At 40.0% G+C, this 27,962-nt stretch overlaps 1 protein-coding gene across 1 annotated transcript; it reads right to left on the bottom strand.

Annotated features, from left to right (window-relative positions):
* col9a1b (collagen, type IX, alpha 1b) lies at positions 1-27,961 on the bottom strand. Its single transcript, XM_036547247.1, has 38 exons — positions 27,945-27,961; positions 27,705-27,778; positions 27,044-27,127; positions 26,813-26,945; positions 25,998-26,394; positions 24,971-25,054; positions 24,348-24,368; positions 23,624-23,698; positions 23,063-23,098; positions 22,893-22,955; positions 20,878-20,931; positions 19,647-19,682; positions 17,538-17,561; positions 17,305-17,358; positions 16,994-17,047; positions 16,527-16,562; positions 16,378-16,434; positions 16,108-16,161; positions 13,884-13,937; positions 13,591-13,644; positions 13,182-13,235; positions 12,741-12,794; positions 11,435-11,488; positions 11,119-11,172; positions 10,938-10,991; positions 10,364-10,408; positions 9,996-10,049; positions 9,857-9,910; positions 8,196-8,249; positions 6,860-6,931; positions 6,276-6,311; positions 5,689-5,733; positions 5,523-5,555; positions 4,180-4,326; positions 3,292-3,346; positions 1,626-1,814; positions 1,113-1,190; positions 1-687 (listed from the first exon to the last, which is right to left on the bottom strand). Exons 1-38 carry the CDS (start codon positions 27,959-27,961, stop codon positions 482-484), a joined length of 2,799 nt encoding a protein of 932 aa, XP_036403140.1. The 3' UTR covers positions 1-481.
* Position 27,962: the final 1 nt, after the last annotated feature.

The raw sequence follows: 27,962 nt of genomic DNA on the forward strand, positions 1-27,962 counted from the left end.
AACATAGTACAGCACATACGTCAAGACAAAAAGAAAGTCACTTTGTCCATGAATGAATGACCTGGTATTACTTCTTTAGGAAATGGGGAGAGCATTAATATTTTATAAATACTGAGGGCGAAAGCTACAGCTGAGGTAAAACCACAGTCCTACTTTATGGAGGGGAGGCGGGGACCTGGGGCTGTGGGACGACTACACTAGCACTACTTCCATCAGGAATGACAAATAAGGGGACATGTCAGGTAATATCATTACCCTAAGGCACATTTCTGTAAGAACAATAAAAAAATGGAGCACCACTGCATTATCTTTGTGTATTACCAAAATAGGCTTGCTGGACTCGGCCACTGTGTAACATTCTCACAACGTTACTGTAAGGCTGTATGCTGCCGTAGAAACATTGTGAGGATGTTATGGCGTCAGTTCGAAGAGGAGGGTCTCTCCATTAGTCTCTGGGTTCTCTCTTGCCCAGCATTTGGGCTCAGTTCCCCCCTGGTCCTTTCATGCTGGAGTCCTTCAGAGATTGAGGCGCAGCCACCGCCTGCAGGTTGCAGGCAGACGGGTCACAGTAGCCATTGGGCCCAGGAGGACCAGGAGGCCCAGGGACGCCTGGCTGTCCAGGCACACCGGGCGGGCCCCTCTCTCCATCCCGCCCATCTTGACCATACCCTGGTTTTCCAGGTTCACCTGCAAACAGAGTACATGAGTAAGGTAGTGTCTAAAGGACCCTGGATTCATAACCAGAGGGTTATAGGTTTGAACCTTATGTAAGACATGGGACAGATTCAGTCTGAAATGCCCTTGTAAACAACTTGCAAAACAAAACAGGTGAGCCAGTTTTTCTCAGGCAAATTCTTGTTCCTGTAACAAGTTTATTAAGACATAAGACAAATAACCACGGTCTTTTCTCTTCACATCCTCTGCTCCCTCGGCTTAGTTGAAGGAAGAGAATAAACTTAGATGAAAACAAACAGCTTACTCCAGATCTTAACCCTGACAGGTAGATCTAGGCCTTCAGTGCTCCTACACTGACCCATGACTGACAGTTATGAAGTCACGACAGCCATGCCCTCCTACCAAATTGTCATGGTGACACAGTAGTTGACACTTACCTGGCAGACCAGGAGCTCCAGGCTGGCCCTTGGGCCCTCGTGCTGTGGGTCCTCTGTCCCCTCTGTCTCCCATCTCACCTGCGTCACAAACACACGACATTGACACATAGTCCCAGCTCCACCCACATGACAGCACTGATACACAGTCCTAACTGCATATACATCCTAAACACTTGCCTCCACACCCTCCCTCTGGCCCATTTTCAGATGGATCAGTTAGAATTACAATGAAAATCTTGGACATCTCAAGCTCCAAGAGATTTTACAATAAGTCAAACAAAATCTATTCGGTGAATATACTTGGGAACTATGAGGTAAATATATTGGTAAGATCCCTTAACACGTATCAAGTAATATTCACTTTGGGTTTTCACCCCATTATATGTAATTAAAGATCACGGGTCCGTGTAAGGAAAGCATAAACATTCACATCCTTCACAAAGCTACAGAAATATTCATCTACATTTATGAGTGAATTGCGAGGACAGCATCTGGCAAACTATTGGTTCTTACCTTTGGGTCCCTTTAGTCCCAGAAGTCCAGGTGGTCCTTTGAGACCTGGCAAACCTCTTGCTCCAGCCTGTCCAGGGAAACCACTGTCTCCAGGGGCCCCTGGGGGACCGGTTGGGCCCGGTCGGCCAGGCAACCCAGCAGCTCCAGACTCTGGCCTTCTCAGACTGGCAGCCAGTTGGGCCAACTGCTCTGTGAGAGACAGAAGTATCACACCACATCCACTGTTAGATTTACCTATGTGTATGGCAGATGCTCCTGCCCAGAGTGCCTTAAAAGGCCATATCATCAAAGAAACAAGAACAAGACTATCGGATGGAACAGCAAGTAACACAGCATCACACAGAACAACATTGCTAATATAAAAGTATTTTTTAAATGATGCCAAATGTTTCACACTTGCTATTGATAAAATAATCTGCACATAATATGGCATGTGTGTGTGTGTACATGATGGACATAGTCTTAAAACAGTTATTCTTTAACATGTTAATAAGAATCATTACTTTCTCTTTGTTTCTGATATGTGCTAAATTATTCATTTAAAACAGGTAAGTTATATATTATACTATAACTTACTTCTATATTAATCATTACTGACAATCAAGTATTTCAGATCCATAATCAAAAACTAACAAAAATAACATAATAAGAGAAAAACGGGTGATTATATTTACTCAAGGCACCACTATCCAGGACATAATGCATGTTATTTCAGAGAATATCTGGAACTTCTGATGCATATTAATAATAAGTATTCCTCAATGATTTGCAGCTCGACCACAAAGCTGAGCTATCCTACCATGTTCCACTAACACTGACACATTTGTCTTGACAATCATATGATACTGAGGGATGCATATGGTAGTTGATATTAGAACAATAATTTTGTGATTTTCATACTCCCAAACATGATGCTTCACATAATGTTGTGCTGTACAAAGCACTTGGCCATGGGCAGATTCTATAATGAATGAAAGAACACCATAGACTCTTCTGTATTCAGCTATTTTCCCAGAACCTTCATGTTCTGTGATTGTTTTTCCCTCTCTATTTTACATTTTCAATTCGCAAGGGGAAATTGAGCTCGCATAGAATGTGCCTACCAACACGGCCTTTGCAAACCCCTTTTATTTACTTAAAGATTATTCATGACCTTAAAAGTTCAATACCAAATTCTCTCAAGCTTTTCTAAACCCTTGGCTATCCTCCTATGGTATGGTGCACTTCAAATGCCACCTCTCTGATGAAAATTTATGAAGAAGCTGAATATGCTAAATTTGTATTCCTCTCTGCAGACTTTGCTTTTTTAAAAGAGTTTAAAAGTTTTCTCTATTAGCAGACAAAGCATCCAGCCTCAGCACAGCAGCTCAGCTATAAGCAGAATAAATCTTCCAAGACAGAATAAATCCCCCCATTTGAAGCAGAAATGAAGGTGAAGGAGGCCACACTGGATTGGCAGAGAACAGACTGACAGCAATGGCACTTCAGCCGATTATCAGTCCAGTAAGCAAAAACTACAGCCCATCATAATGTGCATGTCTTACAGCAGTATGTGTGTGATTATTCAGCTGCCTGCTATAAGCAACACAAGAAAATGTTGAGATTCAAAGTAAAAAAAAACAGGCAATAAAAACCCATTTTGTGCATGAAATTGAGAAACACTTACCTTGCATTACCCTCATACACACTTGTCTGATGTGCTGATCGCTGGGTTCTTTGCCCTAAAAATACACAACCGTGTTTATAAAATAAATCATACTTCATATAATACATATTCATTTAGGTTAAAGATTAGCACACATAAAGCATTCACAAAGTCCGATACTTACTTAAAGTAAAAATGATCACCTTCAAAGCACATAACCCCTCCCCCGAAAAAATCTTTGCTGTCAATCTACAGCAGTTGGCACTTCTGCAAATGATGCACCTTATTTATCCAATGCCTTGGATGCACTGTATCCAATAAACATATAAATTGTGTATGTTTGGAAGCTGAGACCTTTTAAGATGAGGCTACCTTGCACAATGACACAGAAATACACTTTCCACAATGTGAAAACAGTATCATAAGAGATGTCCCTTGTGATTGTAAATGGATAAGCGGTTGTTGATAGACAAGTGCCTATCATGAGGAAACAGGAGAAACTCAATTCTGCAGAACCCCATCATCATTCCAGGTTTTGTTCAGAAGAGGTGAGCTCACAGAAATGAATTGTTTTCATTTAATGTGTTCCCAATGATTTCAGAGTTTCTACAATGTATATAGTGGGGTCCTCTGAGAATACATTTAAAAATGGGAGGGGTCAAGCTTAATTAAGAGCTATGTGCCTTATGTATCGCCCAGCTGGTACACATTTTACTTATGTATTCTATGCTATGACCCCATACACTTACCATGAAACACAGTTTGAGCACAGTTTTTTTCAGTATTGACAAAAGTATCAGTCTACTTGCTGTGGCTGGATAGCTGTTCTCTAATGGGGGAAATGTATGATCAGCTCCACCGGTCTGTGCAATAGCATTTGCATGTGGCTGGTGTGGTAAGGGTACCCACCGCTGGCCCTTGTGACCCCCGTGACCCAGGCAGCCCTCTGTTTCCCTGCATGCCCCTGGGTCCAGCAGTGCCAGGGGGTCCCTCAATGCCAGGTTGGCCTCTGCTTCCCTCTGGTCCCCGGTTCCCAGGTTCTCCTGGATTTCCCGTCTGGAAACAAAGTAGGATGTAAGCATATTATGAGACAGGCAGGTGATGTGGTAAACTCTGTACTACAGGATATGATAAGAGCACAAGATCAGACAAACAGGTATTGTAGTAAACTCTAAGTGCCAGTAGCAATGATGCAATGCAGTACAAAACTATCATGGCAAGTTAGATGCAAATGTAAGTGACTTTGTGCCTTGATCTTTTCTTGTTTGTATAAATGAATTGATTTATAACTGACTCCAGAGACCACTTTATATCTCATTCTCATTTAGCCTTTGCTTCAGAAATTGCTATTTATGTAAAAAAAAAAAAGTAAAAATCAACATCATCATCGCTGAAGTACTCATTTGTATCATTTGTGGGCCAATCGACAGAAAATAGAAAAATAATGAGAATGTTTTTCTGGGCTTTGGCTCAATGCTGAGAAATGAAAGTTTTCCATCTAGTATACAAGACATTAATGGATCACCCGAGGTGATTCGCCCAGTGCAAGGGAAGAACAGCGGTGTTCCAATCAAGCTTTAAAACCACAAACCCCGCAGCTCCAGAGTCTGGTGCTTTAATCACTACACCCCATGATGTCTGTTACAAGAGGATTTCAATCAAACCCAACCATTACAGATTTAATGGTCTGGAAAAAAGGCCTTTACAGCACAGGGTGCACAATGTCATATTTAGTCTGTGATTGGTCCTGTCTTTGTTTGCAGTCAAAAGCAAACAAAAGTCTCCCGAGTAGTTCACTGGTTAAGGCATTCACTTTGAAAGCAAGCTGAGTTCTAAGGCCCAGGTTCAACCCCAACCATGCCATTTGCCAACTACGACCCACAGCAGTATAACAAATTGGCTTCGTTCCACCGGGGATGGGGTGGGGAGTTCAGATAGGGTTTCCCTGTCTCACCACTCTCAGGCACGCTGTGATTCGTCATTTGCCTACGAGTTGCTTGGATAATGTCAGCTAGTAGCACCTGTGCTTGAGTGAGCATCAATTCAATGTAGAGTGTTGTGTGAAATCTAATTTAAAAAAAAAAAGATGTTGCCTGTGTATAAGTGTATACGAGGACCACATTTGTCTCCTTTCAGTGTTCCTAAGAGCACTCCAAAAGCAGTGGTTGCGGCTGTGAGGCGAGCCTAACATACAGTTGGTGATTCTAAAATAGGGTTGCCAAAATAAAAGAACAAAGCAAACAAAAACGTACCGATCCTTTAGGCCCAGGTTCACCTTGGTCACCCTATAATGGCGATAAAAGAAAAAAAAGGATCAGGCTTTAATAGTGTTTGTTGTTTATACTGAGGATCTCACTGCACTGTTATAACAATATGAACACAACTGATACATGTGATAATACACGCCGACTAACTTACCACATCACCCTTTTCTCCTGGTGTTCCCTCAGCACCTGGACTACCCTGAAGACAGACAAAAACCTCTTTATATGGGATGATCATCAGCTGATCATTTGACCAATTCTCTTATTAACCACTAGAGGCCCACATGGTTTTGTAGGGGTAGTTAGACTAGATGGATTTCCCAAAACCATGATAACATCATTATTAACTGACAAATTAATGTAAAGTAACTAAACACCTGTCATGGAAATACAGATTATCCTTTATCATGGGGGAGGCTTGTGTATTATATGACAAGCTGATAAAAATGTTAATTCGAGTTCTTCAAAGTTCACAAAATGTTATTAACCTCTCTTATCTGTTTAAGTGTTAGGCAGTGTTATGTAAGTTTATGTATGTGATGTGTGTTATTCATGCTACTTACATTAAAACCCCTGTATCAGATTTCAAGTAAAAGTCATGATGTGTCTCTTCTAAGCAGAAAAGGGTGTATTTTGGGCTGAAGAAATTGCTTCAACAAATAGGGGGCAAATAAAGGCCTCCTTCTGTAGTAGGAAGCTTTACAAAGTCTCTGATGCCTTAGTGCTGACAGCATTACTTACTTGTTCACCCTTAGGACCTGTTAGACCAACATCACCCTAAAAACAAAATGCAGAATGTGTTGAATTCATGGTACAGCCACAGAGTAAACTTGTTTGTACTAGAACAATAATTTCCAAAAGGCCTTTTGAATAAGGAGGAGGAAAATCATCCACTGATTTATCAAAATTTGACTCTGTATCTTAAATCTAAGGGGACTTTGACTGTTACATTGTTACATTAAAGCAGCATTAACCAAAGTCAAACATTGTCATAGATATCTACTGCTCAATCACTTGGATTTCTTAGCCTTTTATGATTTAAATTTGTGATGTCCTTATAAGGGCTAAACAGAAAAGAATCGTTTTTCTTCTGTTGATTATGGTGTGCTTTCATAGTACATCTTTCACTCCACCAGAGAGAGCCCCACCCAACTTCCTTCCACATTCCCAGCTCTTTTATTACTGTGATAGTTCAATGTTCCTCGCAATATACCCATCTGTCCCTTAACTGCAAAACTGTGGTTGTAGCAGCATGGTGAAATTGTGATTTCAACATCGACCTCCCCAGCCTCTGTGGTCTTTGCAGCCCTCCCCTGCCCCCTTACCCGATCTCCCTTCACTCCAGGCAGACCAGGGGGGCCAGGAAGTCCAGGCAGGCCCAGATCACCCTTTGCTCCCTGAAAAAATTATCACACAAGACACTGAGAACAGAGCATTTATTACTGACATATTATCTGACATTTGCTTTTACTCTTGCTCTAAAATGTGAATTCTGCAACTGTGATTCTTAAAACATCCTTTTACCATTCTCAGCAGCACATTGAATTCATTTCTAATGTATGAAAACCTGTGTTAGTATAGCAAGTCCATTTAAAAAGCCAAAATCAATATGGCCGCCAGGACAAAGGAGGCTTTTATAGCTCTGAAACTTGCTCTCTGAGCTGGTGAATACTACAGAAGGGTGTTCAGCTTTAGGTAGAGTGCTATGTGGAGGGAACCAGTGTCTTCTCTGTCCCCAGCACTCTCCTTTGATCCCTGCTAGGCAGGCTGTGGAATTCCTGGGGAACAGAGGGCTCTTTCACAGTCCACCCCACCTCCCAGCACACAGTCTCCTTTTACTTTGTAAATATGGCCAGGGTAAGACTCACTCAGCTTTCTCCTGCAATCTCACATGCCACAGGAGTCTGACTCTCTGTCTCTCTGTTGCAGCAGTGTGTTTCTATTGCTTTGCCCCTGTCTCTCTCTTTCATAGAGAAATGTTTCTATCCCTGTCTCTGTTGCTTTGTTCCTCTGTTTCTCACTGTATCACTCTGCCTTCATGCTACTGTGTACAGACCTGAATGAATAAGATGACCCTGTCATAACACTTTGTTACATACATACATACATACACACACATGCACAAATATTAGCAGTCCCCACATTTACGAAACAATGTAAACTGGACTATAGGAAATGAAATTTTATTTTCCCATAAATGCAATGTTATATGTGGGGGGAATGTTCTGTTACATGTGAGAAAAATCAAATTTTTTCTTAAAGAACTAGATAAAGAGGGACAAATAAAAAAGTAACAAGACAATAATATTGAACAAATATTTGGGTTTATTACCCTGGTAAAAGATCCCCTCACTGCAATATCTTGTCCTGTTACCAACCTCTCTTAGTCATAGCTCACCCTCCTCATAGACTCCACAGTCCATGACCATAACTACAGTAAAGCATAGTTCACTGTATAGTAAACTACATCATGCTCACACCATGAACAAAACAATAAGCTGGTTTAGATTTTCACTATTAATTTACCATATGCCAGTGTGGCAGGGATGAAAGATTGGATGCAGAACAAATTCTTCAGAGGACATGAATTTTTGTACTCTGTTGGACCTAAGCTCCCATGTTCACGTGGTTTGTGGAGGGGAGGAGGGGATTAACACTCACCCGAGGGCCAGGTTTTCCCGGAGGCCCAACAGGGCCACGCTCTCCAACATCTCCCTGGAGAAAGAGAAAGAGAAAGGTATGGTCACAAAACAAGTCTAATGCATCTTGCTTGTTATCACCTACAGCTAGGTAAATTAACTAAAGCACTATTTCTGTAAGACAAACTTAATCAGGTAGCACAGGTAGACATTACAGGACATGTACAGTTTTAGTTTGTGAATTCAACATATGTGATTTAAACAGCCAAGATATATGTAAATAATATTAGTTTTTTGTGTGGGGTCTCAGGATTATTGACCAAGCATTAAAGTTAGAGAGTGTTTGAACATTCTCCTATAGCAGTAGAACATGCATGTCCCTCATCATTATACTTCTGTTCCTTAAAACTGATGATTCCAGACCCATTGTTTATTGAAGTAAATTTATCAGTTGGTTTATAAAATGGTTGGAGTCAATATTTAATGTTAAATTAGTTTTTCGAAGAGAATAAGGGCACCAACCAAATTACAACCTACACCTATCATTTCAAGATAAGGAACAGATATGACTGCTATAATGGATCAATTCATTCAAAGGGTATCAGTAATGTCTAAATGATTTAACAAGTAGAAACTGCAAGCATGTAGTTTCAATGAGAAATGAATAAATGCATCTGTACTTTGTGAAGTCCAATGAAACATGGCTTCCAAATGTGTTCTTACCTCTGTCTCAGATAAAAACCATACTCTTACTGTACACTGGAATCTATGGCTGATGTATGAATTTGCAGGTATTGTAATGATTCAGGTATGGCCTCATCCATTTCCTCTAACATACTTTAACCATACAGCTACCTACTGTTGGAGCATGAAACTACATCATCACAGGCACTTGATGACTGACAGTTTTCTCTTCATTTTTTTAGCCATTTTTGAGTCCAAGTAACAAAATTGTTATGAAAATAAGAACTAGCTGAAGATTCCCTGTTTCACACAGTAAAAGAAGCACATTAATGAGACTCAAAGCAACGGATAAAAATTGTGCTAAAAGCCCTGTCAGATCAGAGGCATTCTTAAACAGCTTACAGTTGTGCTCAGTGACCCCGAATCCTCAAAAATACCTTTAATGAGTCTCTGGATGAGGAGTCTCAGCAAGACACACAGCTACTGGAGCTGACAGGGCCTTAGTCACCCTGTATGCAGCCATCAGCTGACAACATGAATAAAGCCAACCACTAAAGACAACCACTGCGAACATTGAAAGTTTTGGCTGTTTCTCTTCTGGCTTTAAAAATAATGACTCCAGGTCTGGAATCAATTTTTGGCAGCCATTAGATTTGGACTACTGAAGCACTTCATTAATTAGATGTTACATCTTATGCATCTTCCCTTTGATGAACGAAGCTGCATTCACCTAAGTGCACTTGCGACTTCTTGGAAGATCATTAAGGCTGGAGGAAGTGCAACTAATTATATAGGCGCTGGATCCATCTTACCATGGAGGTATGGTAGACTCATTATACTAACTTAATGTTATTCCACAGAATCTCAGTATGCAATCAAAGTGATACTCTTGACTGGCGGGGGATCCTGTTTAAATCCTGGCCTGTCAAACCCACAGTGGCATCCTAGATGCCATTTACATTGATACCTCCAAGTTTACGAAGATGAAAGCATACTCACTGGCCCACCAATTGGTCCAACTGGTCCAACTTCTCCTTGTTCTCCGCGCTCTCCCTGTAAAAGAGGAGTAACAGGTCTTCGGCAAACCAGCAAACACACCTTCTACTCAGATTGAATGTACTCCTCTACCTGAACTTACCGTTTTACCAGCGGACCCCATCGTCCCAACGAGGCCTGGATCACCAGCGTTACCCTGCAACAGAGTCACAGCTATGTCTATTCTGATTCTAAGTCTATTCTGATAAATCTCTCACCAGTGGTATATCATTGTTAAAGAGAATTGTTTTAGTGTTTCACATTATACATATAGGGTGTACATAATCATCATAGGGATAAGCCATGAATAAAAGACTGTGGTCATGTAAATGTGTGTACAGCGGACAGGTTGTGAAAGGAAATACACTTACTGCCAGGTGTTTCTGATGAGGGCATTCAGAAGCATAGAATTATGGGTGCTTTTTGGAGACCAAAATTGTTGATTTCGCTGCATTTAAATCAGTCACCTACCTTTTCACCGCTGACTCCTTTCGGCCCGGGAGCGCCAGGCAAACCCTACAGGAGAAGGAAAAATTGCTACATGTCTACTTTGCAGTTCATGCATTCAATAATATTCAATAGCTGTGTTAGAAATATGGTGACACACAGTAGACATTATGAATTTATGTTGAAGATTAGGGGGTCCAAGTCATGCCTCATAGCATGACAAACACATCTGCAACCAAACCAAAATAGAGCTAGGCTTATATAAAGCAATCATGAAGGAATGCCGTTATGCATTAATCTTCTAGTTATTCCTACTTGAATCTCACAAATCAATGCACAATATTGAGATTAATGTGGAAAGAAGAAAAATCAAGGTTAACATATTGAAAACAGCTTATCAAGTAGTATTTGAAGTTGAAGAGGCAGACAATGCGGCCAATGGCAACTGACTCACAAAATGGCTTATAAGAACATATCTTTAGGCTGTCATTTTGCCACTTATGTGCTCAAGTAGTTAGATCAAGAGAAGAAACAGGCATATTCAAAGGACACAAAGCAGAATGACTGGCTGGGACTGTGGGTTATAGGTCATACTTACAGGAAGTCCCTGAAGTCCCACCTCCCCTGGAGATCCTGGTTTCCCAGTGTTCCCCTGTGATAGAGAAAAATTGTGAAAGTCACCCTCACTGCCCCTCATACAATCAGATAGAGTGCACTTACTGGATTCCTCCAGCAACAGGGCTGATGTGACTATTGTTTCACATAAAATGGTACAGTACCTTGGCTCCTGGCATTCCTGGGATTCCCTCGCGGCCATCTACTCCTGGCAGCCCCTGATTACATAAAGAGACCGCGGGCATCTCTGAACATGGAGGGTCACCTCACACAATTGACAGCATACACATGAAACCCTGTGGTAATCAGCCGCCAAACTCATACTGGTCCACGTCTTTAAAAATGAGCAATGCAGAAAGGGAATTTACGTCACTTCTCCCTGAGGTTTCACACAGGGCACTTATACCATGAACAGTCAAATATTTGTGAATGGCTCCTGTTGCCTGCTGCTGTTCTGCTGATTATTTGAGATGCACTTACACCCTCTCCTTTAGGCCCAGGAAGCCCAGTGATTCCCCGTTGCCCTTGAGGCCCCTAAAAGCAATTTAAAAAGTAATTAATACAACTGCTACCACCAGATGCTCCCTACTGAGCAAAGGTTACACAATGTAGCATCATATAGCAAATTACACCACAGTGGTTTCACCATACACTGAATGTACCATATAACATTCAATGAAAATAAGTACTGTTACTAAAAAATCACAAGCATGCCCACCCTTGTGAATACTGTTCAGTATGCTTACTTTACCTATATAAGTAGTTACCTATAAGTACTAATACTTATCACTTATAAGTATATAAGTGATAAGTATTAGAGGAGTAACGGTTCTGAAACCGAGACCGAAACCGTGATACAAACGTCCATAAACGACCGAAACGTTAGCGAATAAAGTGATGCTTGACAAGATACGGTGTGCCCTCTCTTCTACATTTCTGTGTGCAGAACTAAAATTAAAAACTCAGTTTCCTCTCCGATTCCATAACGGAGCCATAACTTAGCAACTGAATTAGCACATGTTCAGTGATGCAGCCTCGTATGGCAACCAGCAAAGCCAGAGTCTGAGGACCCTCCCGTGTCCTTCAGGTCTCCTGTATGGGAACATTTCGGTTTTCCAGTTAACTACAGTAGCAATGGGCAAATACATGTGGATAAGACGAAGGCAGAGTGCTGGAATTGTTCAACTGAAATCAGGTATGTTGCTGGCTGTACATCAAACATGATTACTCATTTGAGACTGCATCATCCAAATGTGAATCACCGGTACAAGGAAAAAATAGTGTGGAGTGCAAACACTGCTCCATGTGGCATTTAAGCAACCTCTCCCTGCTAATTCAGACCGGGCAAAAGCAATAACAAACGCCATAGTTGTTTTTATCGCATCAGATCTTCCTCAATTTTTTTTTATAATACCTAGACATAGGCATGTTTTTAAGAAAGAAAGGTATGTGCCTTTACGTACATTCCGTATGTGTTCAGGAAATTAGCCAGTTTGCCACTGTTTACAAGTTTTTACAAGTTTATATGTTTACAAGGTAAATTCATAATAAATGAAAAGAAATTTCATGTTTTGCAAGTCTTTTTTTTCCACTGTACCAAAAATGTACCGGACTGTGACTTCAAAACCGAGGTACGTACCAATCCGTGACTTTTGCGTACCGTTACATCCCTAATGAGTATATATACTTGCAGGATACTGATGTAGAGAATATATTTTCCAGAGCAATTGTACCCTTGTTCTCTGCACTGGTTTTAGCTGGAAAGTGAGTTTAATTTGTTACTTACTTGATCACCTTTTGGGCCAGTCTCACCCATCACGCCTCTTTGGCCTTGATCCCCCTAAAATAACAAAACATCTCCTTGAACACGGCAAACCTCTTTGTTGTGTTTCATTTTAAACATAGTGATGCCCAGTGTAACATAATCCTGCAATGGTCAGTATCAGGTTTGCACTGTGAGTCTGTTACCATCACACACGTTTAAATGTGGCGATCCGCATATGCATTCAGTTTTCAAACTGCCATATCACTGAAGAAAAAAAATCATTCCCATGCTGTCAGTTTCAATATCACTTTTAAAAACCGAATGGCTTTATCTTTCCTTTGAACACTTTATCAGGATGTGCACAAACATACCAAATCTGTGAAGGGTGGTTTGAAGAAGGTAGCTCATCAGCACTGAGAAAATGATGGACAATCAGGGAGGAAGGGAGGAAGCTAAACCTACCGTAGACCCCTGGATACCCTGTTGCCCTGGGTTACCATCATTGCCCCGTGGTCCCTGTCAGAGAAAAGAAGCTATGTAAGTGCTGTTGTAACACATGCAGCATGTGAAGAAAAACAGAAGTCCTTTACAAGATGTATTCATTTTTGAACCCATCCTAACTAAAGTTATCAACACAGGCCAAAATAGCACAGGAACTTATTATATGATAAAGTGCAACTTTATATTAAATAACCATACATGCAGTTGTAGTAGTACTGTTGTTGTATTACTGTAGTACTGTAGTCCTATCAATAAACATTTTAAGTAATCCAATCCTGTTTTCTACTGAATGTCAAAAATATTCATTTTGAATTCATGACTGTAATTTTTGCTTAATTTACTAACGCAGAGACCCCACAGCAGTCCTTACCATTTCACCTTTAGGTCCCATCATCCCTGTGATTCCTCTGATGCCCTGAGGACCCTACAGACAGGCAGACAGATGATTATGGTCCTAAATAATTCAAAATTTACAGTCACCTTATGGCATATGCTTTCTTTTTGGTAGTTATAGGCATACTGTGTTCATTCACCATGCATTCAAATTTCCAGTTCTTATCATATCATATCATGGAGATTTAGAGTAAGTTTTAAGTGTGTTTTCTAAGTCTACCACATTGAAAATACATGAATAATGCAGGAAGTAAATAAAAAATCCCTTACTGGTGGGCCCTGTGCTCCAACCTCCCCAGGGGCCCCCTGGTCACCCTCTTCACCCTGGAAAGTAAAATAACATCCTGGGTCACACACTGACCTTTCAGTCATAAAGATGCTGCATGGGTGGGACATAATGGTAGAAGTCACACAACATACCTGGCTTCAGAGGGTTACTGGCTGCTGGTGTAAATGCTTTGACTGACTGATTGATCGATTGATACATTTACTGGATGGCTACTTGACAAGTGGATGGAACATTGACCAATAGACGGATTAGTTGAATGGCTGACTGATTGATTCAGTTATTGATTTGACTGTACAGTAAATCAGTTTAAATTTCCTTACTTAAAATGTTTTGTTTACATTTTCATAGCTTAGCAATTATTTTTACAAGTTAGCCATGCTAATTTTCCATAACTGCACCAAAGACTATTTTTACAACAGTCCTCTCTTCCCCTCAGAATTGTCAGAGCACATTACCATGCCCCATTAAAATTAAAATTTAAATTTAATGCCATTAAAATGCCCCTGATGCCAAGAAATAACTCACAACAGCATCATATATCAGCTAACCCCTATGGGTTGGTCAAAAGTAAGGAACTCCGACAAAACCACTGGATGAGTCAAGTGTTCACTACCTTATTACACCTGCCAATAGCAGAGTACTAGTGCATCAACAGTGACCAAAATGGCAGACTCTGTATTTTGAAAGTTCTGTCCCTGTATTGTTGAACAAAAAGTGCCATCACACAATTGCATGGGTTTATCAATTCAAGTAATGACGACAGCTCCTTATATGACCCAGGAATGAGGGTAAAGTGCACTGTCTCGCTGTGATAAACAGACTGTGGAGAGGATCTGTCATGGCAGCTTCCTCTATGCCAGTGTTGCACCAATGACTGTGACATTACAAGCTCCTCCAGTTTATGATAAAGCTTTACATTGCTTCATATACCCTGGTTCTTTATATACTTTAAATCGATTAAAGCTTCAGAATGGTTTAAAGCAAATCAATACCCTGTTACTTGCCCAGAATCTATATGAGTAGACATGACTGCTTTTCCTTAATTAATGCAGAGCTAACCTTGAAATCAGACTCATGTAGGCTTTTAGCCATTTTCTAACGCTACAGCTATCCTACAGATGAATCACATCTCTAGTCATTCTCTGGTATGTGAAGCCAATTTGACACAACAAACCACACTGCAGGACCATTAATCAATGACATGCACGCATGGTGGGCCTTTCAGTAAAAAGGGACAACATGGCTGACTCAGGTAGCATGACAGCAGCTTTGGCATTTGCATTAGTGTTGACTGCTGCAGTGCATTATCTACAGGGAGGCAGTGATAAGTGATAAAACAAGATTGCAACTAACTGTAGCCGATTTGCATTTACACAATCAGCACTTACATTACAGCCCATAAACCAGATGTGTTACTGTCTGAGACAGTACCGATCTATCATAAATACTCGCGACTTCTCAAAACCTGACACACTCAAACACATTACACCCATCCTGATTGCACTGAGGTCAAAACAAAGGGTAAAGCTAGCCTGCATCATGTAACAGACATGCTTCATATAACTACCTGCTAAATTACTCAAACAGCTTACCATATCATGTTTAACCTCTTTACTGTGACATGATGCTTTATAATGTCATACTATCAAACTATTCAATAAAGGAAATAACTGATTTCAATGACACTGACAGTGTCACAGACATTTTTGCATAGACACAGTGGGTAAACAGATACATGTCTGCAGTTGACAGCAGAAGAGGTGTATGATTATGTTGTTTATAGCAAATATTTAACTGGTATTACATATCAACAATGCTTCAAAGAACATAAGCTGCTACAATTACTGATATTTTAATTAATTTTGTATAGTTACACATCTACAGTCCAAACAAAGTCTCCCATTATTTCTAAGACTAACATTAATTATACATTTTGATTTATCTAAGCTCCAAATAATAAATATCTGATTCAATCAAACTAATCCAGCAAAATAATGCTTATTTCGAGACTACATAAGAACTTAGCTTTTGGTTCATTTCACTAGTATTGTCCTACCTATTGCCTGTACGTGGATGGATGTATATGTGTATATGGATGGATGTATATGTCAACAGTATGTGTTATGAATGAGTACCCTCAATCATAACTTGAGGACTCATTTGAGTCAGGCTTCAGTCAGACTTGATAAGGTTCTTGGTTCTTACCTTGTGCCCTTGTTTCCCTGGTTCACCAGATTCTCCTTTTACACCTTTGTGGCCCTTAAAAGAAGAAACACATTTGTTCATGGCTTCAAATCAAAAGTGACTAAGGGAGGACTGGGGTACGTGAAGGAGAATATGCTCAGCTGGGTTATACATAACCCAGTTCCTAAACTGTATGTGCTAACACAATTCTGCATTGGCCCAACTATAGCATGTTCAGAGAGTGATACTTCATTTAAAGCACATAACAACACAGAACAGAGCAGTACTCACCTTCATACCTGGGAGACCAGGATGCCCAGGGGCGCCTGGTGGACAGGCGTTGGGACACTGGTCAAAACGACAAATGTTAAAGTTAGCAACTCTGACTGCCATTTCATGCATGCAGGTATTTTGTCAATCACAAAAAGAAATGTTCTCACCAGTTCTGTGCTGAGATCACGCATTCCTGCTGCTCCCTGGAAACAGAAAGCAAAGAGGATTAGTAAAAGGTTGATCTGAATTGTAGCACAATTACTTTTTTATTTACTCTTTGTGGAAATAAAATCTGTCTTTTGGATGTAATGTAAAACTGAGTTAGTCCATTTTGGCCATTAAAGATTGCATGGCACTTTTTCCAAAGAGTAAGGATTTCCCTAATAGCTAAACTCCCAGCCAGGCTTTCTCAATTTGTAATCATTCCTCAATCAGTTAAAGTGGGTAAAATAATTCCTCCATTTCCACCCCAAGTGATATAAAGTGAATGTTCTGAGCCACAAAAATGGCTGTTGTACATCGCCTAGGTGGGTGCTACACATTAGTGGTGGTAAGCCCCCCCGTGACACTATCTATTATCTCTAAAAGATATTATAAATAATAAATCCAAACTCAAAGAGAGGATGGTACTCACTCGAGGTCCGGAAGGGCCCCGTGGCCCCTGAGGCCCTCTGACTCCCATGGCTCCCTGTAGGGAAAAAAAAACGCAGCTCATTAAGTCCAAAGCCAAGACATGATTTACTATTCTGAAGTGTTATTCCTACACTGAAATTAAAGTCCTTCTCATCCCGGATGTTTCAATTAATAAAGGATATGTCATATATAACACAGAATATAATAAAATAGCCTTAGTAATAAAAAAGCCTAGTTTGTTGAAAAAAAATCTAATGCCATCTATATATATTCTAAAATTTAAATATGCCAGATAATATTAGCACCACTCACAGGAGGCCCAACTTTCCCCTGTTCACCCGGAAGCCCTCCTGGTCCAGGTGGGCCCTGTCAAAAAAACACAGCAGATGTAGCCCAGGACACCATTTGACATTTGCCTTGTAACCACAACATTCAAACTGTAACAAACACGTGTCCTTCTATGTTTACTACTGCGAAGTGATTTCACTGATTAGGCAACATTTAAAGTTACCTGAAGATGTGAGACAATAAAAAAGTATACTTACAGGGGGTCCATCAGGTCCAACACCCTATAAAAATACAAAGCAAAAATCAAAAGATCAATATAAGTAAGGTCGAAAAGCATTTTTACACATGTGAATTATAAAGGAACTGAATATAAAGTCTCAAATTTTGTGTGTTTTTATCATTTGTGAAATACACAAATATACACCCCTACACACACACACGTTCCTCATTGTTTCCCTCCTGTTCTCATATTACACCTGCAGTCCACTGTTGAAAGGTACTTCTTATCAAAATGTAAGATGATACTGGAGCAGTGCTGCCAGTATCTCCAGTGTTGCCTCCATGGCATCAGCAGGGTTCAGAACAAATTTAGAGAAACAGTGAGTTATTCAGAGCATCATGGCTGAATGCACTCTTCAAAACCACCTGGTCTCTCCAGCAATCACTTACTATTATACATTTACAACCCCTTACAGACATTTTCATCAGCCACATTTTTTTTATTTTATTTAACCTTTATTTCACCAGGTTTGTCCCATTGAGATTAAAATCTCTTTTACAAGAGAGACCTGGCCAAGAAAAGCAGCACACCAAGTTTCAGACAAAACAAAAATTGCATAAGCATTAAAAATACACAAAAAGACAAAGGACAAGAAGAAAGGATATTCTGATCTGTCCTTGCACTACCCAGCACAACTTGATTTTACCGACTTTGTTTTGAGGACAAGTAGAAAGTGCAACGTTGACCTGGATTAGCAGCCCAGCGAACACGGGTCTGTCTAAAAAATGAACTGCATTGCCTCACATTATCCTGAGGTGCAGGTTGCTCCTGGAGGATGTCAGGTGCCTATAACGTTTCTACAATGCCTCTCTCACAGTGGTAAACAACAAGCAAGCACTGCACCATCTAGCTAGCTAAAAACAGCAATGTATAACTTAGAAACAGATTACTAAGGAGCAAGACAGTAGGTGCAAAAACAGTACAACTGGACAGCTTTTAGCATCCTCCTTCACTGTGTGGTCTGTATCTGTAAGTAGTCTGCAGTTCTCTTTCCCCCTGTTTGGTGTTTTTCATTCACTTGTTACTAGGATGTAAGCATGAAGACAAGACCCCAGAGTTAGTAAAACCAAGTTCTCCCTTCTTTTCTCACGCAGCAGATATCCGGCTGGACATGTCCAATATTTACTTAATCTTATATTTACTTGAGAATGCATTGTTATGGGAGATGATTTACTTGTCATTGTGCAAGGCTACTTCTTTTTTCATTGCTTCCATCAAGAAAAAACGAATTTTCCAAAACATAATGTAACCACACCCTCAGCACAATAGGAAACCAGTGACCTTGAGTGACCCGCTTTCAATGCCATCTCACCAACAGCTGGCCGCAAGTCAAAACAGTCTTTTTTAGATGGCCACCATCCAACAGTATTTGTTCTAAGCGGCTAATACAAACAAGCAATTACACAATCTTTCCCATATGTGTCCACATGTCAATGCACATGTAAGAAATGTGGTGACAGAGGTTGACTTCATTCTGATCTGTCCTTGCACTACCCAGCACAACTTGATTTTACTGACTTTGTTTTGAGGCTTGGAATACATGCATTTCACCTTTAAGATGGAGGTTCTGTCACTCTAGAACCTATGCACACAACCCTTTCCTCTTTTTAGAGGAAGGGTCAGGGCAGTTAAACTCACTCATGATAATTTTAAGCTTGATCAAAACATGTTGGGAAAGTCAGATCCCTGATCATGAGAAGATACCATCAAACATTGTACATAAATTCACATAAGCTGTCTGGGAAATCACTTTTGATTTGTTAAAAAATCCATTAATTATAGTAAAAAAAGGGTAAGTGACACTTTGGACACTTTGGGAAGATGTCAAACAGTGCTACAACCTCAGGATGATTTCCATGCTTAACACACTTTTTATTGAAGATGAATGTTAACATTATAACATCACTTCCCATAAAGCAGGAAGTGGGCATACCTGAACAGAACAGATTACCCAGCATGCTCTGAAAAGAATAGATTTACTGAGGTACTATACTAGAACAACACCACATGCCAACCTGCTGACAGCCCACACTTGGCTGCACACGAGGGAGAACTTAAATGAAACTGAACGAGAAGATCTACTCACTGCTTCTCCACGTGGCCCAGGTTTTCCAGGTTCTCCCTGAAATACAAGACGTTTATATGTCAGGTTTTCAAACCAACAGGTTCTCTTGCACATCTACACAGCAAGCTGCACTGCCTCTGATGCCAAATGTCTGGACCTCACTGTTTCTACTGTTTCTAGCTAGCACTGTTTCAATTTCATACATACCCAATTCATTTATTACACTAAAAACTGTCACATTTTTTATTGTTTGGGGGGCGGGGGGTAATCGAACAGCAAAACGTGTTGTGGCTCTGTGCTGGTTCTAAAACATTAATACTCCCTTCTTAAGATCACCATTCTGCTTGTGCATAGTAAAACTGCTGCAATAGTATTTTACGTATTCAGCAGGACCAAACAAAACCAATTCTGGTCATAGCAATAATCCAAACTTTTGGTTTTCACTCACTTCATGGGTCACACTGAGAGGCCAGAGAGCTCTGAGAGGCCATAGGTAGGACAGTCCTGACATATATGTTTTAGAAAACAAGTATTATGTACCATACATATAACATTTTGTTAACTAGCAGTATTACCAGACTTTTCAGATAGCTAGCTGCTTTCAAGTTAATGCTGGTGTATATTTGAAGAACCCATACAAAACTGGTAAGATAGTTATCATATAACTCAATTCTCAGTACCTGACACATGTGATGAATGAGAAATTTATCTTCACACTAGCATTAATCTTTCGTAAATATAACTTTCACAACTCTTACATTACCACAGGGGTGGTTTGACATGGAAATCTGATGTACACCCATTTCCTTTTGAAATTTTTAAAAAATCTTGCCTTGCATTTGAAATTTGGAAACTGGTTTCATTCACGATAGAAAGGGAAGTAAAATATGCTAGTGCAAAGAGAATCTTGAAAGGACTTGGTACTTAGTGAAGGATCAGGACTGAGGGATTTAAACTGTTTTTGCTGTTTACTGGAGCTGCAGGTTGCCTCTGAAAAAAAGCGTATACAACTGGCAGGCCATGAACCACTTAACTTACTGCAGGAGGCTTGTTCCCACAGAGATTATTAAGAACAAAGAAATAGTTCAGCTGGGAAGACAAACAGGGCTAGGGCTTTCATGTCATGAGGAACTGCTTAAGCCGCTGCAGGGCCCAGCAGCATGCTGGCATCTTGGACTGCACCATGACCCAGATGCTCTGGTTGATTCCCAGAAAAAGAAGCCTCATTCATTAGGTGATTTCGATTCCTCACCTTCTGTCCAATGGGGCCATCTGGGCCAGCATCTCCTGCAGGCCCCGTCAATCCCTGCCAAGAGAAACCAGAGTTTAAATTAACCGAAAGTAGTGAGCATAATTTGAGTTTGTCACATCCAAGATTTATTTTTTCATGTTCACAAAAATGTTTTCCTTTAAAGCAGCAATCTTATCAAATTTAATTTACAGTTTGCACTAGAATTACACTAGACCAATATGTAGTTGCACTAGACCAGTAATATGAGTACCACATCACATTGTACCATTGAACCAATGAAACCTGAAAGACTTTCAAACTCAAGGTTTAGACCTGTTGTAAGTTCACTGGCCCCATAAGTCTAAATACATGTACTCAAGCATGCATTGTAAGTCTTTTGGTAAGTACTGTACCTAAACAGGCAATAAAAATGACAACTGCAAAAAAACAATCAAACATATGGCATTTTAATGAAATTAAGGTGTATCATGTTTATATTAGTCCAAATTAATATAGTACTCATGTTGTTAAGAATAGTTTTGTTTAAAAAAAAATAAGCAGCAAAATACTAAATATAAGTAAATAAAGGATGAGTCAACAGAGACAAAAACTCTTCATTTCTAGATGTATACATGCCTCAGGTCAACACAAGACATGACATATGGCTCCTATTATCCTATTATTCTTAATAAAGTAATCCATCTGCTGTTGTGTTGGAGACTCCACTTCAAGGAATCTTGACACAAGAAAGCTGAAAGGTAAACAAGGATTGCCCGTAGTGTGACATGGCGGGTATGGTATTACCGGATGTTGCAATTCGAAACAGGTGGGAGTGTGTGTGTGTGTGTGTGTGTGCGTGTGTGTGTGTGTAGGAGGTGGGGGTTCGTTGTGGGCAGTCCCTCCCTTGTCCCACTCACTGCATAAAATAATGCCTACCCACCATTAGACCCTGCATTGGAATGCTGACATTTAGTGGCAATATTAGCACCAGTATTAATGCTGTAGTGAAAGATAGTCCTCACAGGATGATTCAAAGGGATTACTGACACAGGTGGAAGATCTGAACATCGGTTAGATATGTGTGCACAAAGAGTACAAGTCTGTATTGGAAACCAGACTTTTTGTTAATCTCTGCTAAAATTCAGACATATCCCTATCAATGCGACTGTTCATCTTCTGTCATCAAAGAGTAATACTTGCTTACACAATGGGTCTTGGATATCTTGGGTCACACTGCGTCAGTGTCACAACATATGGTCACTTTTGCCATTTTGAAATATTCTGCATGAAAATGAAGCTCTCCTCCACTGTGTACGGAAAAATTTCCATTATCCTGACAATAACGAAGCGCGGGCAAATACCATATGCCGTTTTACTTAAAAAGGAGTTCACGAGATGCGAGGGGAAAAAAACCATTCCATTTCCTGAAAAAAAAATCCGAGATAAAAAAAAAACCTTCGTCGCAGTACTGGAGATTACTTGTTCTGATTTCTGTATGAGTCCTTTCATTGCTATTTTAATACATTTTCCTCTAGCGTCGTTCGGTCTCGGTAGTTCCCAGGTCGCGTCCACTGCAGTAGCGACGTGTGCGCAGGTAGCCGATTCCACGCAGTCCACCAGATACCGACATCGTGTTGGTTTATTTCCCTTTCCATGCCCACCAGTCCCACTGGGATTATCAACTCGCGATGCCCAGACCCAGGTTCCCCGTGTTCAAACAAAAGACCCCTCTGTCGAGAGCAAGCTGTTCGAGGCTCTGCGCTAAACGCTCAGCTTCACATTCCTCAGATAGGTTTTTTGGGAGTCTGTGCTTTCTGTGTTTCCAAAAGTCAGTTTGTAAATCACTATCCCTTCTTGGTGTGATATAAAACCAATCAGTGAGCACCCTCGTTTTCCTGCAGTTTTGTCTAAAGTCAATAATAATAATAACAATAATAATAAACAATAATCAATCAATAATAATGTAATTTTATGCTTCATGTACCTAAAAATAACAAAAAACATGATAATAATATAGAAACACATCAACTACTTACATCAGCTCCTGGCAGTCCTGGCAATCCTGCAGACCCAGGTTTACCAGCATCACCATCAGGGCCCTTCAATCAAATGGTTTAAAAGAATTTAGCACAAACATAACACAACAAAGGTAACAATAGAGTCACAGGACCTAATTATATGGCAATGACATGACAGTCATACTCACAGTAGGGCCATCTTCACCATCGGGGCCTCTGTCACCCTAGAAGAAATCAAATAAATCAGTGAGTTAATTTGTGTTATTTAGATTACAATGCTAGCATCACATTTTTGACCATACAGTACAGAGTGCATTGGTATAATAAACATTACTGAAAAAAGCCTGCAGTGTTTTCTCTGTAATCTGAGTCTGAAATTCTTCCATTTGGGTAAAGTGCTTGTGTCTCATAGAAAAGCAGTGAGAGGAAACCATTCATTAATGTCATTCTTAAAATGATGTGCAAGGATTCCCATTGTACTCATATACATTTCTGAGAAATAAAGTATTTCCTCATCTGTGACATTTATGGCTGACCTGAAATCCAGCATGTAATGCCCAATATCTTTTGTGTTGTTTCATCTACTTACTGATTCTGTCTTCAATCAAATTACTCCCCCTGGGGACAATAACTATCTAATGTTTATTTAGAGCAACTGAAATTGATGTTAAAAGCTATATTTGGTTTGTTTGTTTCTTTTGTTTTTACTGCCATTGGTGCTGAATTCAGCATGTCGGGCGGGAGCTTACAGCTATGCCATCGATTCCGGGGACACCTGCAGGACCCGGTGGGCCAGGGGGGCCTCGGGGACCAGGCGTGCCTCTCTGCGGGGAAAGCCACAATAGTCATCTCATTGTACATGCTCAGACCTCAGCTTCATCCACTGGTATTCCTGATGTCTGGGAGAACCTCATTGTGAAAATAGGCTCTACTTTTGGTGTTCACCCCTGGATTGAGCTGGATGGTGTATCCATGCACACAGTAATCCCTTTTTGAAGTTTTAGTCCGAGGAAATATGTTCCTTCATATTTCCATTCGTACTGTTTTTCCTTTTTTGCTTCTTGCTTTGCCTTTGGTTTATCTGGTCAACCATTGTTTCACAAATATGAGATAAAACTGGACAACAGGTTATGTATCTAATTTTGCACTGGGTATCATGAAATGAATGAAATTAAATGAAATGAAATTAGTTCGACATGCGAGTTTCAGAGCCTGGAAACTTGTTAAATCTGTTTCTGATGTTTCGGACTGAACCCATTCCTCGGCTCTGATTTCACAGCTCATAACAATTACATGTTCCACACATAGTTTGTATGTCATAGGTAAAGTATTTTACTGTATGAAAAAGGTGGCGTTGTAACATCCATTAGTTGCATTAGCGTACATTTACCAGTTATAAGTTACGTAAATATTTATCACGATTTCTGGACTGAATTGAACCCAAACTTTGAGATAAAACTGAGAAAAACTCACCTCAAGTTCTGCCTGTGAAATCTGAAAGAAAAGATACGAAGACACTTACTTGAGCAGAGCAAATGATGACAATCTGCAGCAAAAGCACCAGCAGTGGCCCGCGACAAGTCGTGGCGCTAGCCATGGTTTCCCAGATGGCTAGCAGTACACAATAAACCCTTTTTCCGCGTGTAGTTGGGCTGACGGACCCCCTGACAAAATTACCCAACTGACTCCCCTACTAGTAACTGAAAGGTAAGCGATACTATTGCCATCAGAGTTCATGTTTATTCATGTAGTGCTTAGTTGTAGAATGTGATTGGAGGAATCCTGGGCAATGAGAACAGGGAGGGGCCATCGGTCACACCCATAAGAAATTTAAAAATTTCGCGGGAGATTGCTAGTCGAAATTATAAACTCCTTTGAAGTTTCTGAATGTCTTGGAGTCAATCATCAGTTGCCATTCCCACGCTATTGTTGTATATTTTTCATTGAATAACAAACGGAAAACAAATGGATTAGCAAATGGCAGAAATAGACCAAGAAAAAAAAAAACAATTTTTGACATTTCGGTAATAAATATTCAAAATCTGTTCAGTAATGAATATTCCAAACAATGGATTTTGATTCATGCAGTGGTTTACCGATCTTCTGGCTGGAAGGTCGTTGCAGGTTTCTCGTTGTGCCCGTGCAGCATCACAGTGAATCAGCATTGACTGCAACTCAAACTGAAATAAAAATATAGTGGGTATTCTTACAATTAAATTCGATTTATGCTTATTCACGTAGGTCATTATACCTATATATACAAATGTTCTTCATGTTTTGTGTTCACTAATGTTGCCCCGAATTCGGTCAGATTGTAGGTTACATAGATCCATTCAATGTGTTCTGATATCTTCGACTTTGTCCATTCCTAAATGAATGCTTAAAGCTGTGTATTTTTTCTGAACAATATATACGTATTCATCTAGCTTTACTGAAACTAGGAGTATTTCCATCATAGCTTGAGAATTTTACGTTTCAGTGGGCTTCTAACATATACGACAGCCTTATAAGACATCGTTATTATAAACCGGCATTTAGGCTACTTTCGTCTTCACTATGAACTCGAGGCCTGGCGTGAAATTTTACACCGACCTGTAAAAATTTGAAGTCTGGAGTTAACGGATTCCATGCATTGGAAACTAAACGTTTCTGTTAAATTCTGAGCTATAACTGAATATATAACGGTTTGTGCCATGTTAAAACGCCTGTTCCACCTTCCCTTTACCCTGGGCTGGACCGGTGCGTCAGGCCCAGAAATAATGATGAGATCTTTCAACTCTGACCGACTTTACTGGTAGTAATGATGAGATCTGTCACTATTGTAAAATAGTATCTCTTGACGACATGTTTAAAATATAATATGGAAAAGTTTAGAAAAAACTGCTCTGACTATTGATTGCTGAGCTGTCAGCATCTTATTTATCTTAACTATCTGTTATCTTTTATGACAAATTCATCATGATTTTTATTTTTATTAATTCCTACATGTATTTCAGAAGGCTGTTGATTTACATCAAGGGCAAAATGAAATTTTATCTACAGTGTACTGTCATCCAAAAATTTATATGAAACAGGCAATTTGAGGGACAGTGAATATAAATATATGTCTTATGGTAAACTTACCGGCACTGCTATAGCAGGGTTATCCTTTAATTTCCCAATGAGTGTAAACCCATCCAGGTTCACTTTGTCTCTAGGAAGTAGGTTCTGAGAGTCTATCATTATGCAGTCAACAAAAAGGTTTACTGACCCCCTTTTGACGGTCAGTAAGATCTTGTGCCATTGTGAATCAAACAGAAATGGCAGGAAAGAGAAAACAGCAGTCTGTCCTCTTTTATCCGGTGTTGTGTAGGAGAATTCCAAGGAGAAGGATTCCCCATTCATTCTTACTGCCAGTTGTTCTTTGGCATTTAGATCCTGCATTTGCCAAATGTTCCAGTTCTTATTTATGGTGCTGCCATTCATCCGGAAAGTAGTTAGAAATGCAAACTCTTCTGGTAGTCCAAGAGGGTATGCAGATCTGAAAAAAGAAAACAGTCATCTGTTGATGAGTCTACCGTCATCGGGTAGGCCTAGTGGAATTAGCACTATCTTGATCAATGTTGTTCTGAGTTGAATAGGTGTTGAACTAACCTCCACATATATGTTCATCATTTTTACATTCATGGGTGTGAAATCAGAATACATATCAACACAGAACAACCTAAATTATGAGGCGAAATGTAAGGAAGTGGGGGGGAATGAGGAGGAAATGTAACCGTACCCAGCCCACAATGTTTGTAATACGATACTTTACTCTTTCAGCACCATGGACAAGGATAGTACCGTACGTGGCCAGTAGGTGACGACACAGGCTCACTAATATAGTACAGTGTTGCGACGATAACGGTTTTCTCCTCAACAGCTCAGGGGCGCAAGTTGAAGATTTGGTTTACTACCTTGTTTGTATCTTGAAGTTGGATTCTGGCCCAAGTTTGTATGCTACATGTATAGGTGTTGATCCGACCACCTTTTTGACGGTTCCCCTCATTGTCTCCGCTGCTAGATGAAACTGGGAAATGATATGAAATCCTGCGGGGAACCAGACCAAGACATGTTCATAGCAGGAATAGGAGTGATGTCAAAACTAATATATGAGAGCATGAAAAATGTTTAGTTTTAAGTTTTACCTGGGACGGTGTCCTCCCTGATCTTAACCTGCGCACATATCGCTTGTTCGGTTTGAATTCCACTGCCAGCAGAATAAGAAAATTCTGTAGGAGAAAGAGCAATGTGTGTAGGCCACTTGAAGCCCAGTGCATTGGAAGTTGAAAAGACTTGTGTACACGCGTATGTACAGGGTAATATTTGTGTTATTAGTGACAGACTTGCCACCATTCTGCCATTGCAGTGTTAACCTTAGCAATCTCAGTTCCTTGACAGTGAGAACCGTAAACTCGGTGGCTGTTTGAAAAGCTGCACTACAAGAGTACCCCGGTGCGTAAATAAACATCTGGTATTTCTGATTGTATTTTTCTCAAAGATATTCACACCCACGCGCTGAAAGTTCTAAAAAGCTGTTTATCCGTTTCTTTGATTCTCTTGTGAATATTATTCAGTTTTTAATTCCATCACTCATTATAACTAATGTAAAGTGTATTCCATCAAAGTGTGGAAAAGGTATTCACGATGAGAAGAATCTGAATTCAATTATTTATTCAAAATCCATCAGAATCCAATACCATTGATAAATAGAAATTTAATCGAATTAAATGCATCCCACTGAATCCGTCGGTAATTTATTAAGTCATATGACATATATATATATATATATATATATAAAATACTTACGTTGTGAGTGTAGACCTGTAGAGAGACTCGGCGAAATACAACTGCACAAAAAGTAGAGGTGGAGGAGTTCGTGCCTAAAATGCAATTATGCAAGCGTTATCATATCTATGGCTACAGCTCAACACAAATGAGTTTATTGGTTTAACGTATAATCACAGATCCATTAAAGGCTATTGGTTTTAGCTCTCGCGATCAAAAATAGGGTCCTGTAAATATAAAATATTGATACATTCCGTTTACCTCGTGAATCCTCCCATG

This window comes from Megalops cyprinoides, chromosome 15 (assembly GCF_013368585.1).
Source record: "Megalops cyprinoides isolate fMegCyp1 chromosome 15, fMegCyp1.pri, whole genome shotgun sequence".
In the NCBI taxonomy this organism is placed as follows: Eukaryota; Metazoa; Chordata; class Actinopteri; order Elopiformes; family Megalopidae; genus Megalops; species Megalops cyprinoides.